The sequence below is a fragment of the Gymnodraco acuticeps genome, unplaced genomic scaffold (assembly GCF_902827175.1).
Source record: "Gymnodraco acuticeps unplaced genomic scaffold, fGymAcu1.1, whole genome shotgun sequence".
NCBI classification, from domain to species: domain Eukaryota; kingdom Metazoa; phylum Chordata; class Actinopteri; order Perciformes; family Bathydraconidae; genus Gymnodraco; species Gymnodraco acuticeps.
Window position 1 is genome coordinate 5970088 of NW_022990042.1, and position 20068 is coordinate 5990155.

Sequence of the window (20068 nt, forward strand, 5' to 3'; positions counted from 1 at the left end):
TGCAGTGAGGTCTGAGTTCAAGTTTAAATAAGTTAACTTCATCAGCTTTTGGACGACAGTCAATATGGATTCAGGAAAGATAGATCAACATCTATGGCACTAATGGAATTAAGTGAGGAAATAGCAAACTGCATCGACAATAAAAAACAAGCAGTGGGAATACTTATAGACTTACAAAAAGTATTTGACACCATAGATCACAATATTTTACTGATAAAACTGGAACGGTATGGCATCAGAGGGGTGGGATTAAACTGGGTGAGAGATTATTTAAGCAACAGACAACAATTTGTTGAAATTGGTGAACATAAATCAGAATACATGCACATAACTTGTGGAGTACCTCAGGGGTCCGTGTTGGGTCCAAAGCTGTTCATAATATACATCAACGACATTTTCAGAGTATCAAATATATTGAAATGTATTTTATTTGCAGATGACAGTAATATTTTTTGTTCCGGTGACAATTTGAAAGAGATAATGGAAGTGATAACAGCAGAAATGATTAAAGTAAAACATTGGTTTGACACGAACAAATTATCATTAAATATAAGCAAAACAAAGATTATGTTATTTGGAAAACATAAAACAAATCCACAGATACAATTAATACTAGATAACATACACATAGAAAGAGTATATGAAATGAAGTTCCTTGGTGTGGTTTTAGACCACAAAATCAGCTGGAAACCTCATATCACTCATGTAAAAGCAAAACTGGCTAAAACTATCGCAACATTGGGAAAAGCCAGACACATTCTGGACTACAACTCATTGTATACTCTATATAACACACTAATATTGCCATATCTGATTTACTGTGTGGAGATTTGGGGAAACACGTACAAAACCAACCGACAGCCGTTATGCACATTACAGAAAAGGGCTATAAGAGTTATCAATAATGTTGGATATCTTGAACACACTAATGTATTATTTTTGAAGTCACACATATTGAAGTTAATTGATCTGGTTAAATTTAAAACGGCACAAATCATGTACAGAGCCAGACATAATCTACTTCCTAGGAAATTAAAAACATTGTTCGTAGACAGAGAGGGTGGGTATAATTTGAGAGGAAATCTACATTTGAAACAACTCAAGGTCAGAACAACTCTGAGAAGTATGAGTTTAACAATCTGTGGGGTGATTTTATGGAATGGTTTGGAGCAGGAGTTAAAACAAAGCACAAGCATAATTCAGTTTAAAAGGATGTACAGAAACACTTTTTGGGAAAACTATGAGAATGAAGAAAGGTGATTGAAGATGAGAAATTATTGTATATGTATAAATGTAAATGTAAGTAGGAATAACTTGCATAATGATTTAAAGGACAATCATTGATCAAGTAAGGGGTGGGAATTAATAAGCATTTGCTTCCTCCTGCTCCCTTTCGGACACATATGTATATAATGTATGATGTCCTTTATTGTTTCATGTTTCATGTGGAACCTATATGCTGCAGGTCTCCCTTGAAAAAGAGATCTATGATCTCAAGGGACCAATCTGATTAAATAAAGGTTTGAAATTAAATGAAATATGATTAATTATTATTAATAGGAAGACTGTTTTTTTTATGTTGAATATATAAATATTATTATGAATGTGGATAAATACTATATTTTAACAATATGGTATTCTGTTTTTCACTTTTTTTTTATTTTTAATCTGTTCGAAATAAAGATTGAAATGAAATGAACTCCAGCACATATGAAATCTTGCACTTGGCATTTAATGTTTCATGCAAACTTACTTAAATGATTGTCTCAGAGCTGGCCCAGAATATGGACATGGGTCATCTGATATTATCCAGCTTTCTGCTTTAGCTCAATTTCAATGACGACATGTTTAGTTATTATAGCTCATTTAATTTGAAAGTGCAGAGAAAGAAAAAGCAAAACCAAATGTGAAGATTGTTCGCCATCTCGTGGCCATAAATGGAACTGCATGGTAAACATTCTGATCCCATCTTACTTACATTCCACACTTTAATTTAGAAAAATTACAAAATGCATTATTCATAAAGATATGTATTCACCAAAAACACATTTACTCCCGTAATTAAAGTCTACAACAGCTGAACTATGAGTACAAAGTCAAGCAGGAGTTGTGGTATAATATTTTATTCTCATATTTTATGGAATACAAAGCTCCGATCCCTTCCCCCCCACCCCCCAAAACAAAACAAAAAAAGTGTGCACATCAGATCTGGTGGAAACTAGTCAAGGACGAGGAAAAGGAGAAAAAGGGGAAGTTGCTTTATGGGGTGTGGAAGTGTACGACTGAAAATTCATGTTCATGTGCGTAAAAAAAAGTAAACCCTCATGATGAATGAGCCCTTAAAAAAAAAAAAAAAGTCTTGCTTGAGTCTGTTGATAAAATGGCTCCAAACAATGATAAAAAATAAAATGTCTTTCCATCGACCTTTGTATAAACCATTATGACTAGAAGGGCGTAATCAATCGTGTGCAACAATAATTTAGCTTTACATTACTGCGAATTCAGTCGCTTTACTATTCTTTTACACAATCTCTTGCTAAGCTGCAAAATAGGAATGAAATAATTCTCCCAATTTGACTTGGGAGAGAAACGAAAATACTAACAATTATAAAAAAAGAAAAAAGAAAAGACAATTAGCAGAAGAAACTAGCTAGCAGGTCTACAAACGACCCCAAATATGTTCTAGCAGCCAAACTAGGTCCAATAATGTGGGCTTTTCCTCAAAAATGGCTCTGAAACATCTGGAGTGTGTTTGACAAAGCTAGCCTTAGAGTCCCAGCAAAATCTGCACCACTGGGACAAAGCAACTGAAGCACATTTAAAGTATTTATTTTCGAAAATCTGGCCAAAAGTGGTCTTCGCTAATTTCATGATGTGTACCAGCTTCGAAGACACACTGGGTATGGCAAAAAAAAAATCACGGACAAGTATAGTGAATTAAAAATAACATTAGTAACATCACTGCCATTGAATCCATACATTTCAATGCAATTTCTAGAAGATCGGGGAGCATGATCAACCCCCCCACCCCTCCGGGACTGTGCCACACTGATTATTATGAGATGGTTTGCTTTTTTTTTGTTCATTTTCCAAAGAATGTAATCTTTTCCTGACCACTACACATCAAAAACACACCAGAAAACAAGTTAACCCGATACAATACACACAATCCAAGGTTCACGGTCCCGAACGGTGCTGCTTTTGAAAAGAAAAAAAATGAAAAAAAGGAGCCTCAGGTCCTCCGTGTCCACTCCGTTAAAGTGTCCGACGCGCCAAAACGGTACTTTCAGCGAGAGCAATTCGTGTGGTGGACGTTGGAAAAATATTTTTTTTTGAAAGAAAAGAAAAAGACTTGTTCAGGATGGAGGCTCTTTAACAGCTTCTCTGCTAGGGAGAATTAACAGGCTGCAGCAGCTTGCTGTCCGTGTCTATTCCTCTTTTCCGATCATTATTTCAATCCATCCATCCCGGTTCTTTCTCCTCAGGTAAGGTCCTCACACCATGTACGAGTTCTGGTTCTTCAGCTTGTCCAGCTCTTTGCTCTGCTGCCTCAGAAACAGGATTCTGTAGTTGAGGAGGAAATAAGTAAATCAATGTAATGATATGAGTGTTTACTTTAGCTAATGTGGATGCTAATGTCACATTGACCTCACCTCTGTTCCCTCAGTGTGGCCTGAATTTCACACACTCTGACCAGGGAGCGCAGGTTTTTCATCTCCGTGCAGATCTCAGACATGTACAAGCTGCCCATGTTGTGGATGTCCTCGCGCAACCGAGCCGCCTGAGGGATAGGGATGAAGCGCATTGTCAATGTTGCACACTGGGATGCAAAAGGACCTTCGAGGCATGCATTGGTTTTTTTAAAAATGTGATTGAAATACAGAAACATCGGGCCATTGGGCGGCTATGGCTCAAGGGGTATTACACTGATCGACCAATCAGAGCATCAGTGGTATGCCCCCTCCCTCTGCATTCAGCACATCGGAGTTACCTTGGACAAGATACCTAACTCCAAAAAATGCTCCCATAGTCATGGCTTCAGTATTGAAGTTTATGCAAGTCGCTTTGGATAAAAGCGTCAGTTAAATAACATGTCATGTGCCGTCTGCTAGGTCTAGTGAGCGGGGCATCCATAAACATGTACATTATAAGACTTGCATAGAACATAAAACTATCAAAACGTTTGCTTGCAACCTGCTGAACACACTACTGGCATAAGTCATTAGCATTAATAACATTACTGAGAGTTTGCAACACTAACATGTTCATTATATCTATGTACAGATTACAGGTAATGAAATAAAACATAATCATCCAATTACAGCACTTTTAAGAACTTCTCAAAAATAAGACCCAACAGGGCCTTATGCTACTGGGGTATCTACGTGTTTCTTTCACACCTGTGCTAGATTTGATTCCTTTTCATAATTGTTCCTTTAGGACTGAAACAAATGATTCCAAAATAGTTTCAGAATGCCGCTTTAAATGTCTAGTCCTATTTTAGTCATCAACTTTAAATAGGTGTTTTTACTGTTATTGTAGTGGTAGGAATTGAATTCAAGAGTGCTGTCAGATTACTGCAGTTTTGTCACAACAGTGAAAAGGTTTTTCAACATTTATTTGAAAATATTTCACATTCAAGTTAATTATTGTTAGAAAACGGATTAATTGCATCGGGAGAACCGGCAAGCTCAGAGACAAAGATAGAACAAATATATATCAAAAGTTTTTCTATTTTTATTAAATAACATATTTTAAATAAACGTTCAATAACCCAGCTATACTGTATTTGTTTTTTTCCCCAAAACGTTTCAAAACCCCGAGTTCCCCTCACGTCAAAATCACAAACTTTCAAGGATTCAAAAGGACCATGCATAGTTTTTTTGTACTTAATTCATTTTATTCTAATGCTATGGCTATAAAACAAACGCAACAAAGAGGTTACAATTGCTCTGTGACATGTGTGAAAGTGTGTGTGTAAGTGTGTGTGGGGGGGGGGGGGGGGTACCTGTTTCTCAGTGTTCTCTGAAGGCCATCCTTGGATATGTCTGATGAGGCTCTCGTCAAAATGAGTTGCCAGGCTGGGGGTGAAGGTGCCGGGGTTGTCGGGCTGGGTCAGGCTGCTGCTGCCGGGGGGGGCGTGGGACAAGGCAGCCCCGGGTGCGTTTGATCCAGAGCACAGGAGCTCCTGGCTGCTGGGGCCAGACAACGAGTGGGGGGGTTCAGATGCATTTTCGCTTTGGATCATGTAAACTTTCATTTATCCATGTGTAGCATTTACTTCTCCGTAATATAACCTTAGAATAACTCAAACACTTATTACGTTATTACATTTGTGTGAATAAACATCCTCAACGTTGTATTTACCACTTTAACTGAGAAATTCAAGTGAGATGAATAATTGCTTGCCAAGTGTGATAAAATACTGCTGGACAAAAGAACTACAGAATGATCATGTAATGGTATGCCTCCATACTGGACTATAAGTAACTACGTCTTTTCAGAAAATAAAAACACCTTTGGAAACTATTTCTACGAAACAAATAGTCCCTTTGAAAACTGTTGATGTTGCTGTTGAGGTCTGTCAAATATGTTTTCGGAAACCAGGTGTTCTTTTACTTTACTTTCTTCTGGTTGTTTTAAGCGTTGACCTTACCTACAAGCAATTTTTTAGCACCAAAATAAAAATCGTATTGAAGTGATTCCTACCTTCTCTGCTGGATAATTCTGGGGTCCTCGGGACGCTTCTCTGCGGTCTGAGGCACAGGGACTGGTCCTTGTTTCGCTGAAGACATGCTGCCCTGTGGAGGGGAGAAGAGACGGCAAGAGATGAAGAAATAGGAGTGAAAACAAAAGGGTGTTTTGTCAAGGAAGAAAGTGGGGTTGAGTCATGAGCAAGGGGAAGTACTCCTCGTCTACTTTAGGTCCTGCGACTCACCCTTGTTTGTGAGGATGTGACGCCGCCAGGGTGCATGCCCAGGGGGGGCTTCTGGGAGCTCTGCGGCGTGCCGTTCCGTGGCGAGACGTACGGCCGCGGTGATGAGGCGTCCGACGTGAGGGAGACCGGGGACTGACTGGAGTGCTGGGCTGAAGGAGGGAAGGCTCTCTCATTACTCACAAACACTCATCAGCTGTGACCATGCATCAACCCTGGCGTTGTACAGTATCAACCCAAAGCCTGCAGTCCATTCCTTGTAAAAGTAATTTATTTCTGATTGTTTTGTACAAAAACAAAAAGCAAACAAATGAACAAGACAAACATGTCGCTGATGACGATGACCTAATGTTTTATTTATAAGAAAAATATATGCTAGAGGGGGTAGGACCAGAAAAGTTTTGTTTTAAGCTTCTTCTTGCCCCTGTTGAACATGACAGACTATCTGAGAATTATTATTGGGGTTTTTTTTTTGTTGTTATTATTTGTTTTTTGTATAATTATCAATTTGAGTGAAAAAAAAAAAAGGAACAATAAGAGAATATACATATTATTGTTGTATGTTTTTGTTTCTGACATGTTCAATACACTGACACAAACAAAGAAGAAAAAAAGAAGTGAAGTATTGTACACATGAAGAATTGATTTAGCAGCAAACTACAACTAGCTCACTAAAAAGGCTAGTCATACAAGTAGGGCTGCACAATGCATAGACACTTTATCAAAAGCGCAATGTGGACTAGTGCAATATCCAAATTGCTGTATGCACAATACTGGTAACAAATTAGCATCACAACAGATCCCTTGACAAAAAGCAATGCATTTCCTATTGAATTTCGTATTTTGCAGAAAATAAGCTGTCTCACATTCATGATACTTCCCACGTTTCCTTTAGCAGGATATCTAATATAGTATCACCACTTTGTGATTTTTTTTAAGTGTAAATGCAATTGGTAAAAATAAAAAGCTAACGTCACGCTATAAACAAACTACATCATGGTTGCATGCCGGACTCGTGTCGACCTGATGATGTTTTGTAGTTTATTCGGCGCCTTTTAGCATGCGTCGTTTTTAATGACACATAGAAGCATCGGACAATCACCAGTGGGTTAATTACTGACGTATTTTATGTCTAAGCGTTTATCTTATTTCAGGCATCAAACCAAAAATAAAACTGTTAACTCAAGAAAAGGGAACCAGAAGTGGTGAAATGCGAACTCCAGGTCTCATTCGTGAATCACTCTAAGGACTAATGCAATATACAAATCACAGAAAGCCCAATATTTTAAAATGTAAAATGTTATTCTGGATAAAGTATTGTGGTGCTGAGAGATATGGCTGCAAAATATCTTTATACAGACTTCATTCAAATACTTATTTCAGTTGAGTACAGAACTCCATCTATACCAGAACACCATGATTAGATTTCATTTATTTGTAAATCGCATGATTGTCCATAGTTAATCGCGATTAATCGCACATTTGTATCTGTTCTAAATGTACCTTAGAGGAATATTTTTCAAGTTTTTAATACTGTTATCAACATATGAGTGGACAAATATGCTTTATGCTAATGTTTATTATCATTTGAACAATGACAAATATTCTCATGAATATTAAACACAACAACCTCTGAACATTACAAATATTCGCCTCAATTCAACCTGGAACCTCTCTCATACAATAATACAATACAAATGGTGTGTGTGTGTGTGTGTGTGTGTGTGTGTGTGTGTGTGTGTGTGTGTGTGTGTGTGTGTGTGTGTGTGTGTGTGTGTGTGTGTGTGTGATGGATCGTTGGAGCTATGTGTAACTCAAGGCATATGCTCGAACGGGAGCTGCCTGGACGCTGCAATCATGTTGCGCACTATCCGTGCTGAGTGTGCTGACTTTTCGTACAATGTCCCACTGTCTGGCTTCCTGCATAAAGTCAAGTGCTCGGCGCAGTTGTGGCGAAATGTCGCTCCTCTGTTTTCATTTAAACAGCTCCGTATATCCGTTAGCGCAGCTAGCTAGCACCAGATGCTAACAACAACAATGCACGTAAGGTCTCTCTCTCGCTCGCTCGGGCCACACATACACACACCCTCCCGGTCCTCCCAACAGCCAGTCGGTGCCTGCCGGTGAGCGTGGAAGTGTGGTCTGCCACAAGCGGGCGACAGGAGCGGGGCTGTCAGCATCAGCTTGTAGATGGTATATATTTTTTTAAATACACATGCGTTAATCGCGTTAAAATAATTAGTGGCGTTAATTTTTTTTGCGTTAACGTGTTAACTTGACAGCCCTAATATTTATTAAGGAATTCTCTGAAGTACCACCATTTTTCCTTCAAAATTATATTTCCACATATTTTGCAGAGACCAAATATTGCATTAACTGCAATTTGGATATTGCACCATTCCATATTGCAATTTCAATACAATTTAGAATAATTGCGCACCAATAGGATAATACAAAAATCTGAACAACCCTTAAACGATCCACGATGTTACCTTGCATTAAAGAAATGCAGAATTTAATTAACTGAAGGTCAAAAACTAATTGTGTCTTTAAGAAAAACGGACAGGGTCACTTCAAAAAGTAAAACATGAAATAAGGACATAAGTATGGGTGGAACAGCATACCTTGGTTGGAGTGCTGAGCGGCGGACAGCAGAGCAGTGATGTTGAAAGCAGGTCCAGCTGTGAGGAGCTTATGAAGCACAGACCGCAAGGAAGCTTGGGTAACGGCAGCTGCCAAGACTGGAGGGAGGATAGAGTGGACACACACAAACACACAGGTGAGTGAGCTAGGACGTGCAACAGGTGTGTGCAAAAACACGCACAGTAATCAGAAAAAAGTAGTTCCTGATGATGTTTATAGAATAAAGTAAAACACATTTTCATTTTACTCAAACCCATACCTATAAATAGTAAAAACCAGAGAGATCTGGTAATGCCATGGTGGTCTCTTAACTTTCTCAAAAGCTGTATATTGTCAGGTGTCATTTGTCTGCACCATAGTGGCTCGATAATAAGACATGCTTTGATTTTTTTCAACACTGTTTCCTCAAAAAGTAGTTCTCACCCTTTAGGTATTACATCTCTAAAAATCAGCCATAAAAATATCTTCCCCAGCAGTTAGCATTGAGAAACTCCCTCTGGAGGGAACTTTGGGTTTTTAGCCTTTCCAAACCAGTCACACAAACTAGAACACATTACAGGAAAGGGAAAACCTCCAAAAGCATAATAAGGCCTCTTTAACCTCGTCAAAAAAACAAGATTCCCGCCTTGGCAGCGAAACAGTTACCTGTGCATTTGGGGAACTTATGCATTATCCTTCCGTAAACCAGGGAAAGGGTAATGGCAGCAAGAAAACCTGGTTTTAAAGCACCAGGACGCTGGGATCAGAGAATATCTCTCCTACCTTTTTTGTCTTTCCACCATTTTCTCCTATGCTTTGGAAACTCTTAAGCCTCTTAAATATCCTCCTCCCCTCTCCTAAAATGTTTGACCTTTAGAGCTTTATTTAGTGCTTAGACGCTGTGTGAATAAATGTTATCTTTACCAGGAGATAGTCTTAACTTTAACGGGACAATTTTTTTTTAAAAATCTGACATTTGTTAGGAGGAGCAACTTTTCTAACATGGTAGATTTAAATCCTAAACAATGTAGCTACTCAGTGGCCACAACAATTGATGAAAGGTTGCTAAATGTATCTACCATGTATATATTCTTTTATTAATTGTATATACAAAGCAAAGGGGAATTTCTCTGAATGCGTGTGCTCTTAGGATAGGCTGGGCTAACGTAAGACTAAATTTTAAAAAAACAGACATCAGTGCATGACATTAAGGATTTTGGGAGATGGCCCTGTGGGCCATCTAAGCTCATTTACAGATGGCCCTGAGCCCAATAGAGATTGCCCTGAAAAATGCGCGCTGACGAAATGGCACGAAGGGTTTGGGGGGCCTCCCCCTAGAACATGTAGCCTTCCCAGATGTAAAAAAGTAGAAAACATTACATTCAGTTATAACTGCCAAAACAAACATTATTTACACTATTATGGCCCCTGTTAAAAATGTTTGTAATGTTATCTACTGTTAGTTGGTCCAACGAATGCCTCATCCGGAAGCTGACCGAGCAGACCCGAGCAGCAGTCGAGAGGAGCCGAGCGCATCCGCCAAACACACAAAATGGCGACGTCAGAGTTCCCGTTAGCCGGCAAATCTAAATCTCTTCGGTCAAAATAATTTCCCTTTAGCGCAATACCGCTTCAGTTGCGCCACTTATGTGACAGACAAGAAGAGTATGTAAAAGACATGAATAGTCCATTCTAATGTCTAACACTTAATGTGGAGAAAGAGATGTCCTGTGTGGGTTGATTGTGCGTTGATCTGTTGGTAATGCCTCGGGGTTCCGGTGGGCATGTAAACAAATGCATAATGCTGCGCTATACTTTGTGGCCTCACCCAGTTGCATAGCGACACTTATTGTTTAGGTGTCTTTTAATAAGCAGGTAGTCATATCATTAGCTAGAACTAGCTGGATCTGATCGATATGGACATAAACGCGAGTGAAGTCTAATCTGACGGGAGAGAGAGATCAGCTGCTGCTGACGAGTCGACACGCAGCTCTGCATGATCACATGCAGCGGTGAGCGGACAAAACACACACTTCAGGTTAGCATATCACAAGTAGCTATTTTAATTACCTCTCAAACTACCTAAACTAGTTATAGATATGTTTAGTTTTACTGTCGGGTCACTCATTACTGGATCCGCGAGCTGCATGATACTGGCCTAATAGATTGCCAGCAGGTGAGGCTTCATTGCCCGAGCTAAATACTAGATGGCCCCAGGCCATCGGGCAGTCCTTAATGTCGAGCCCTGGACATCAGTCTGTGTAGGCGCAGGTGTTTAACTGTTGTGAACAGGCTGGTATTCTAATATAATACAACCTCAACTTTTCCAAATACAATCAAAACAAGTCTTAAATATGGTCCAGGAACATTTCACCCTCTGGAAGACAGCCATGTGAAAGTGACATGTTGTGTTTCTGTTGCGCCTCACCCTCGTTGAGTTTGGCCATGTCCATGTTGCCGTTGTTCATCTGCAGAGTGGCCTGCAGCGCGGGTAGCAGCTGGTGGAGGAGGGCGGGGTCCTGCAGCAGCGCCGGGGAGGGGGACTGGACAGACGGAGGCGCCTGGCCCGAGGAGGAGGAAGAGGAGGTGGAGGAGGACATGGCGGAGGGGGTGGAGCCTAAAGCACCAGGAGCAGAGTTCAGGCTCTGAGAAGAAGAGGAAGAGGAGGAATGGCCGGAGTTGGACGCTGTGGACTGGTCCCCTGATGTGGCCTCTGTGAGGGAGAGCGGAGGAATACTTAACACGAGATTTGACGAGGTAAACCGAGACGATGTGCGGACCAGAGAAGTAAATGAAAAAAAATTAAGGTATTATGTCTCTTTTATTTCACCTTTATTGTACATTTAGTGTAACTATTGCTATGTGTGTATATATATATATATATATATATATATATATATATATATATATATATTCTATTATACACTTTTTTAAAAGTGTATAATAGCCAAAACCCAATTTCATAAAATGTCATAATTATTTCCACTGAGATTTTTGATTTTTAAATGATCACCGACTCAGTGGTTCAAGACAACAAAAACAAATACAAAAATTGTCATTATTTTTAGAAAAATGTAAAAGACAACACTTTTACAATATCAAAAATCAAACATGAAAAATCTCATATCGTGATATTAATTCAATACGAATATAATAAACATCCCTATTTTGCCTATAAACTTATTAAAGTTCAATAAACGCATATTTATAAAGTGATAGTTCAAATGTTCTTCCTTTTGTCAAATGAGGACCAGCAACAGAAATTCTAAAGCAAACTCTGAACCACCTACAATGTTGATGATGATGTTGATGATGATGATGATGATGACCATGGGAAAAACAGATTAGTTTTATGAATCTGTTTAACTTACTTGTTGAGGCTTTGTCCTGCAAGGCCTCTTGTCTGTAGTCCATGTCCCGGGGGAAACTGTTCGCCGGCATCTTGACTGGGTCTTTCTGCCGTTGTTCCCTGAAGCAGATTAAGCAGAAAGTGACAATTTGCAGGCTGCAGTTAGACTCTGAACCCTAAGCTAATGATATCCTGAGAAGACCTGTGTGCTGCGTGATCTGTGAGGGAGTCACTAATGACATCTAAATGCATGACGTAATAAAGAAAGCATCTTATCCAGTAAAGTTCATCAGGAAAATATGTACTTAAATGTGGGTGATTTCTTATTAAAAGCTTGTAAGTCTAAAATAAGAGTTGTTTAGGGACTTATGTAAAATAATTGGCAATAATACCCAGGGCAGTTTAGTTATATTACCCATCAGAAGGGAGTTACATTTTTCCTTTACTTATTTCAAAGTTTGAAGTTGGTGATAGACTACTGTTTTACTAGTTCAGCTTTATAGAGTAGTGCAGGAATGAGTGCTTAGCCTGGAAATGGCTTTGCATTTTAGCACTTCTGGGCTCCCATTTAAAAGCTACTACACGTTTTAGCTAGAAGGTAAAATAAAACAAAGTCTGTGGGTAATACAAGCTTGCGATATTTCAAGTTTGTATAACGACATAAAATGCGTCAGTAAACATCACACCTGTGAACATTTGAAGCTTTCACACATCTTGAAAAATGGCAGTTGCTAACAAGTGACTAAATAAGACTACTAAACGTCATCACGCCGAAGATTAGCTGCCTTTAGCTTACAGTGTTGACGCATAGTCATGTGACCATTATGTAGTTTGTTTATAGCCTTAATATTACCCTGTTACTCCACCGATTGCATTTACGCTTCAACTATTATAAAAGTGCCGTAAATATGTGGACTCTATCATAAACGTGTTTGCCACAGATCTTTATTTTCTACAATGGAAAAATCCAGTTGCTATTTCCAAGTCAGCCTACAGCTAAATCACGTACTCCATTTTAAGTTTAACAAGCAATTTATAACCTATTACATTTCTAAAGTAACCTGCCTAACGCTGCATGACTTGGCCTTAGAATGAAATTCTTGATTACCAATTCATGTCAATGATCTTGAGAAAGTCATCCACGCCTTTATATCGTCCGTCTTGACCACTGCAACTCCCTATATACTGGGACCTGTCAGTCATCCCTGTCCCGCCTTCAACTGGTCCAGAACCCCGCAGCCCGGCTCCTCACAGGTACCCGGAAGAGGGACCATACAACCCCCATTCTGTCCTCTCTCCACTGGCTGCCAGTGCGCTTCAGAATTGATTTTAAACTAGTCCTATTTGGGTATAAAGCCCTAAATGGACGGGAACCCTCCCATGTTGCAGACCTCCCAATCCTGTGTTCTAGCTCCAGGCCCCTCAGGTGGGCTAACCTGGGGCTCCTGGATGTCCCACACTCCAAACGTAACCTCAGGGTCAATCATGTGTTTTCTATTGCAGCCCTGACTGTGGAACAGCATCCCCCTCCCTATCAGATTAGCCCCCTCCATTGACTGCTTTAAAACATTTGTATTCTCTAGCGTTTGACTCCTTATGTGGCTGATAGTGTCTATGCCTATGTATTTGTGCATATGCGCTGTTTGTATTCATGTTTACGTCAGTGTTTCTTTTATTTCTTTTATGAAAGGTTGTGTTACTACCTACTCTGTTCTCGACAGCACTTTGGTCAATGTGGGTTGTTTTTAAATGAGCCGATTGATTGACGTTTGAAATTGTACGCATTGTAACATTTCAATTTAAAAAGGACTTGCCTCTCCAGCAGGTCCTTAGGCTTCTCCCACTGGGAGACCTCAGTTCTACAGTTGTAGTAGTACTTCTTCCCAGAGGAGCTGATGTGTTCTGTCCAGTCATCTGATGGCTCCTGGTGCTGAGAACACAACACATGAGACGTTAATAGGGGTTATTGTGAGAAGTTAAAGAGCACTACAGAAAACCTCAACATTTAAGTAGTAAATAAATAATGACATTTCCAAGACGTATATAATCATAATACAAGGAAGCTAATGGCCTTTAGCAGCAACACTGATAGGAACACTATGCTACCCTAAAGATAGTAGCATTTAAAAAAAAAAAAAAAGATTACAACGGGGGAAAAACTGTCCTTGCGTATGACTGTTCATCTGACTGTAAAGACTCAAGTTTCTGTTAAAAAAATAAATAAAAAATCATCCATGTACTCCGGCAGGCATCTCTTGCTTTTCACCCTCAATATCGATTAGCTTTTAAGTATGGATGGCACCTAGTAATATAAATAATCATGGTCATGTTTACGGAAACAATTCCAGTCACGTGACAATTCAAGGGAGAGAATATACTTAGCATCATCCTGTTTAAAGGATTTTTAAACCATTTAAATTGCATCAAATTCAAAACTGACTAATTTTTGTAGAGGAGGCTTGAGACACAACAATACATTACATTACATTACATTGCATTTAGCTGACGCTTTTATCCAAAGCGACTTACAATAAGTACATTCGACCAACAGCATGAAGATTCTATGTCACATTATTTAAAAAAACAAAAGGGGTTAGCTGACCTAAACTAAGATAAATATGCACATTGAGAATTACTCTAGATTATAGCGGTAATGGTATTATTACAGGATGTCATTTGACACTTACTACTGCAACAAAAAAGGGCTTTAAATGCTATAATTTGCAGAAAATAAATAATAATAAAGAACTAATGTATGTTCTGGGCCTGGAAATCTCAGCATAAAAAGGCATAATTATCAGTGCGCATATATTAGCAAAACATAATCTATAATAACTTAATCTTGCTAAATCTAAGCTGAAAAGCACCTTTGTCTCTTCCTGTGTGGATTTCCTTTCGTCTCATCTGTCTCTCTCATGACTGAGGCAGCATAAAGGTGAACACATGAGGAAAAGCTAGCCTTTTTGCAACACATTTGTCACTTAGTTGTAGAAGTCATGCTGTGTATACATATGCACCACTCCCTCCCGTCTACTTCAAAATGACAACAAATAACAGTGAACACAACTATTGGTTTCGCAGACTAGCCATCCAACAGCATGAAGATTCTATGTCACATTATCCCTGTCGAACTGGTTTGCGATATTATCCCGTTAATCATCAAACTATGATTCCTAAAATGGCACTTGAACCTAATTGTATTTAAGAATCAAATCGTTTTTGCATCACAGATAGGATTCATCTTTTTAAGTGAACAGCGTTTGTAGTGAAAAACAAAGACTTGACCTATTTTAATGACCCTAAAGAATAGTCCACCTACATAAAGAAAAGTAATTCAAAACTAAATCAATATTGTGAGTCTGTTCTTACATGATTACTCCTACTATGCATTTTTTCGAGATTAAGGCTCTTTCTTCACTTATCCAGCATGATAGTGAGCTTTTTAAATAATATTCATGATTATCCTTGTCACCTACATTTTTATTGCTATCTGCAAAATAAATCCTACATCATCTTATCTCTATCCTAGGAAACGTCACATATTTAGTATCCGGTCTTACTGCTCAGTAAAAACCAGTGACGAAGTGAGATGTATGATGAGATTTCCTAAATATCTTAACAAAGACAAGCCTGTAACATGAATATAAAGTTCCAATCATGCATTGTTTTGGAGAGAGAGCTGTCTGCACAGAAAGATGCCTCTATATAATGTCCCGCATACCATGTTGCCCAGTGACGTGACAGTTATTTCTACAGGAAATGCTGAGGGTATATCATCAGATAACAGCAGACAACGTCTTACCCTGTCTGCAGGCTTGCTCTGAGTCGCATGCGAGTCGGAGGCATGGTGGGAGCTGTTGTTGTGAGAGTTCTCCTGAGGAGAGCCGCTGGTCCCTACAACAGAGACATTCATCAAGTCACAGAAAATACAGTGTTCTGCAGAGGACTGAGACTTAGTGCAGCTGAGTGAAACGCTTTGTAAGGTTGTGTTTGCAGTGTTCACATTGAGCAGTGATAGCTGTACTGTGATCTGATGGTTAACTAATCTTAAAGTGGACCTATCATGCTATTTTTAGGCAATAGCATAGGTCTCAGATATATAAAAAACATGTCTATGAAGTGTTTGGCTCAAAATACCAAACAGATCACCCATTATTTCACTTCCTGTTTCAAAAGTGCTGATTTTGGGTATAAAGCTTTAACAATTTTTTTAAAGTCTAAACTAAATACTGCGGTGATGAAACGCCATATCATGGATTATCAAGGATCTGAAACAGTCTGGAGCTCAAAGGCTTTCTCTCTTGCCGGTTATACCACAAGGTGAGTTCCTTTTTACTTCCTGCTTCTTCACACACATGCTCTCCAGTACAGGTTAGCTCTGAGTGTTAGCAATGCTAATGTAAACCCCGACCATATTACGTCCAAAACAGTCGGGCATTGTTTCTGATAGGGGGGGGCATCTCTAAGCAGTTTACCAATCAGAGCAGACTGGGCTCTAGTTTCAGACAGAGGGTGAAAAGAGGTGCAGCAGCACATTTGACACAATTGAGCATAATATGTAGTCTTTAAACAAAACATTGGCCGAAAATGTCACATTCAGTGCATCCGAGCATATACAAGTCCACAATGTAAGTATAAAAAAAAAGTTTAAATGAACAATGCAAAAGCTAATACTCATCAAAAAAAAACCTACATAAAATGAACTACAATAAGATAAGTGCTACAACAATCTAATATATTCTATTTGCCGTGCAATAGCTGAAGCAAATTGTTCCCCTTTCCTTTTTGTCTAGAAACCTTTATACATCATACATATATCCACGTGTAAGACTAAAATATCCATGCTTACCATTTTTTCCTCTAACCGTGTGAGAGGTTTTTGCCTTGCCATGCCCCACGCCGTCTCCATGTCTGCTGACAGGACTTTCGTCAGAGCGTCGCAGCATCTTATAAGGGGGCGTTGGGTCTGATGAGCCATCGCGCACCTTGTCATAGCGGTGAAGGCTGCTGGACTGGCTCTTTGGCTGAGATTTATGGGTCTGGATTGAATTAAGCATGAGAGAAAGACTTGTTGGGATGTGGATGTGTCATTAGATTGTTAAATACATTTCCAATGTGTGAAATCCACGTCTCTAATAAATATTACAATTTGAGTCTACAGGAGATGTTCTCTGCCTTTGAGTATTTATTGAACGCTACAGGAAGCCAGTATTAGGAAGGTATGTTCAAGGAATACTACGGTGTCAACATGTGTCCTAACTGGACAAGCCTGATGCCATATCAACACAATTTAGAGAGAGAGAGAAAAACTCTCCTAAGCTTTACAAAAACATTACACAAACTACCACAGCAGGACTTCCTATGGAGCGTTGTGTAAGAGCCATGTAAATACAATCTTAAGTGGTTTATTTTGTTCAAAAGTATTATTAAGTTACATTATAATTGGGAGTTTAACTGGAGTGGTAATTGAGACCCGACTACATGGATATTCATTTACTTTAATGGAAATACTGCACTTTGATTAGTCATGTTAGAGGAAAATGATGACAGTTGACTGTTAACAGATGTCATATGTCATACCTGATAGGATTGTGAATCCCTTCTGTCGTTGCACCTGGGAAAACACACAGAACAAAAATGTTTAAAATGTTAGCATTTTAACGGTGTGGTTCGTTTTCTCAATTAGCAACACACTTTCTAGAACATATTAAACGTTAGCTACCAGCTATTGATAGCCGTTAGCAAAATTAGCTTGATTCGCTACCTTGGAAACAACAGGTTTTTTTTGTCAATAGCGGAATTTAACCGATAATTTTTTTTAATGTATTATACATAATGTAGACTATATACGAGAAGTGTATCTTTATCATGTTAGTTAGCTAACATTACGTTTACGATAAGCTTTAGGAAATAACCGGAACCCAAAGCTAATTCAATAAACTGTTAGCTTTTAGCACTGAAAGCTAAAGGCTACAGCCAAAGATAAATAACCGGCTAACAAATGAAATATATGGTAAACCAAAGGACTAACTTTAACTATGTTACAGTGTGTGCTTAAATTACCCATCGCTGACTCTTGCTGGTTTCCTTGCATACATCACCATCAAGGCCGTGGTGATGTGTGTGTGTGTGAGAGGGGGAACCGTGGCCTCCTGTATGTCTGCTCTCACAGTTCTCTTTTCTTCAGCTTCCTGATATCTGGATTCTCTATAACCTACTAAACAGATACCTACAAGCTGTGCATCGGGCACAAGCACTGCATAGCGGGTGGTCTTTATCACAAACCACCCTCAGTGCATCGTCTGGCATATAGTTACGATATACGCTTAGTTCGGCCGATGTAGTTCAGCGAAAAGCAGCAGAGTCAGGAGGAAACGGAGAAGACGGACTCCTCGGTAATGTTTAGCTAGAGAAAAAGAAGTTCCGCTTCTATATTTCAAAATAAAAGAACTGGCAAATATGCTATTTAAGGAAGGAAAAAAGAGAGAGATGAAGAATACATTGTTAACTTCTTCAAGTGTCATTAAATTCGGCATTTAAAAGCAAAACAACCCAACATATCAATGGTATCAATACATTGTAAACAATGACGGCTGAAACAGTGCAGAACACAAGTTATTTATATTCCTAGTATACTTATGACAGAACATGTTCTCAATGGGACGTACAGTGTGTACACAAACATATAATAATAAGTAAAACTGTACATCCCATTGAGAAATAATGTCATGTTTTTTTATCAAACAGGGAAATGCAGAATTGGCTACCAGAACAAATATGTATTTTTAATGTTTTTGTTGATACATTGAAAACGAAACCCTGTTATCATTCTTGTCAAAGAAAATCGACCTCGCTAACCAAACATTTAACATGTTCTTTCTTAAGGATTTCTTGCTTTGACCATTTAAAGTTTACGCTCTTGTTTTGAAGTAAGTAACTCCATTTCCGGTATTAGCCTAGCTGTCTCTGGCTAACGTGACGCAGCTATAAACGGAGCTAGTTGTTGCTGTGGACTCCTCCTACGAGTTCACGTCTCGTTTGCTGGACATTTTCTGGGACACACCCACGGTCTGTGCTAGTCTGCTCTGTTGTCTCCATCCTCTTGGATATACATGAACACTTGACTACCATACACTGTATGTCTAATACTGTGTTCTCCTCCTTGTACTCAGTTGGTGTGGTGTGGATAATGAGGCAGTAGGCTACATCATATACTGAATGAATCTCTGGTCAGTGCACAGATGAGCTACACCTTTATTTCTGCATGTATCCCATACACAACACATGTATTTTTTATAAACTCTCTGTTAGCTTCCCCACAGAGAGGTCGAAGGTCTTGAAATACACACTGAACATGGTAAGTAGTGCTTTGAATAAAGTGTCCTAAAGACCCCAATGAAAATAATTATAATGAAAGCCCCCCAAAATAGGGTGAATATTTGGATATTTTGACATGCATGACCCAAAATCTCCCTTCCTGTGATTGCTAAGGTTGATGCACACACAATTATTATTCCTTTAAAAACCCAAATATTTATATAATTCATTACCAAAGAGAACCATTTGAAATAAAATAGCAAAAACGAACTAAAAGGATGCAAATGCTGACCTAAAAAATAAATGTAATCTTAAATCTGGAAAGTGAACTAGTGCATAAAAGTGCATACTTTACGCCCCATTCTCTTTGATTGCTGTATTGATTATCTGTCGGCTTGATTTAGGTCAGACCTGACACCTATTGACACAATAAAGGACAGTCTCCTTTTAAAATCCAGCCAGTTGATCGCATTACAACCCGTCTCTACAAGTAGATGTTCAAATGCAGCTGCTACTCTTTGGGTATTAAGGGATAAGGCCTGTCTGAACTGGGCCTGATGGAATGGAGCGTCTCTGGTGAGTGCATCTTACATTTTGTGTGGGAGCTGCTTTACTTAATTTAAAATGTGTTGGATTGGTCGTAAACATTACACTCCTAATCTGTAAACTCAATTATTTGTCAAAAACAATTCATTATTTACTCACAATATTTTTTTTTTATTATTAAATTACTGCTATTGAGACAAGATAATAAAACTAAAATAAATATCAGCTTGCATTTAATATTCTGTTTCTCTAGCTGTGCTTATTGAAGGATACATGACAATATTTATTTACAGTTTAAG

General features: G+C 38.8%; 2 protein-coding genes across 3 annotated transcripts in view; one reads left to right on the forward strand and one right to left on the reverse strand.

Annotated features, from left to right (window-relative positions):
* Positions 1 to 1847: 1847 nt before the first annotated feature.
* Positions 1848 to 18296, reverse strand: LOC117545558 (WW domain-containing adapter protein with coiled-coil-like). 2 transcript variants are annotated; one of them, XM_034215389.1, is made up of 13 exons: positions 17970 to 18296; positions 17487 to 17520; positions 16756 to 16945; positions 15709 to 15800; positions 13721 to 13836; positions 11929 to 12026; positions 10986 to 11270; positions 8560 to 8676; positions 5939 to 6087; positions 5710 to 5801; positions 5009 to 5192; positions 3654 to 3781; positions 1848 to 3564 (listed from the first exon to the last, which is right to left on the reverse strand). In XM_034215389.1, exons 1-13 carry the CDS (start codon positions 18008 to 18010, stop codon positions 3495 to 3497), a joined length of 1596 nt encoding a protein of 531 aa, XP_034071280.1. In that variant the 5' UTR covers positions 18011 to 18296; the 3' UTR covers positions 1848 to 3494. The 2 variants fall into 2 exon arrangements, with proteins under 2 accessions (XP_034071280.1, XP_034071279.1); XM_034215388.1 differs by having other exon boundaries at positions 5009 to 5195.
* A 1384-nt stretch (positions 18297 to 19680) lies between these two features.
* Positions 19681 to 20068, forward strand: part of LOC117545584 (MAGUK p55 subfamily member 7-like) — a 29133-nt gene continuing 28745 nt past the window's right edge. The window contains exon 1 of the mRNA XM_034215423.1: positions 19681 to 19799. The gene's annotated coding sequence lies outside the window, so the exon portion shown is untranslated. The remainder of the gene's footprint in view (positions 19800 to 20068) is intronic.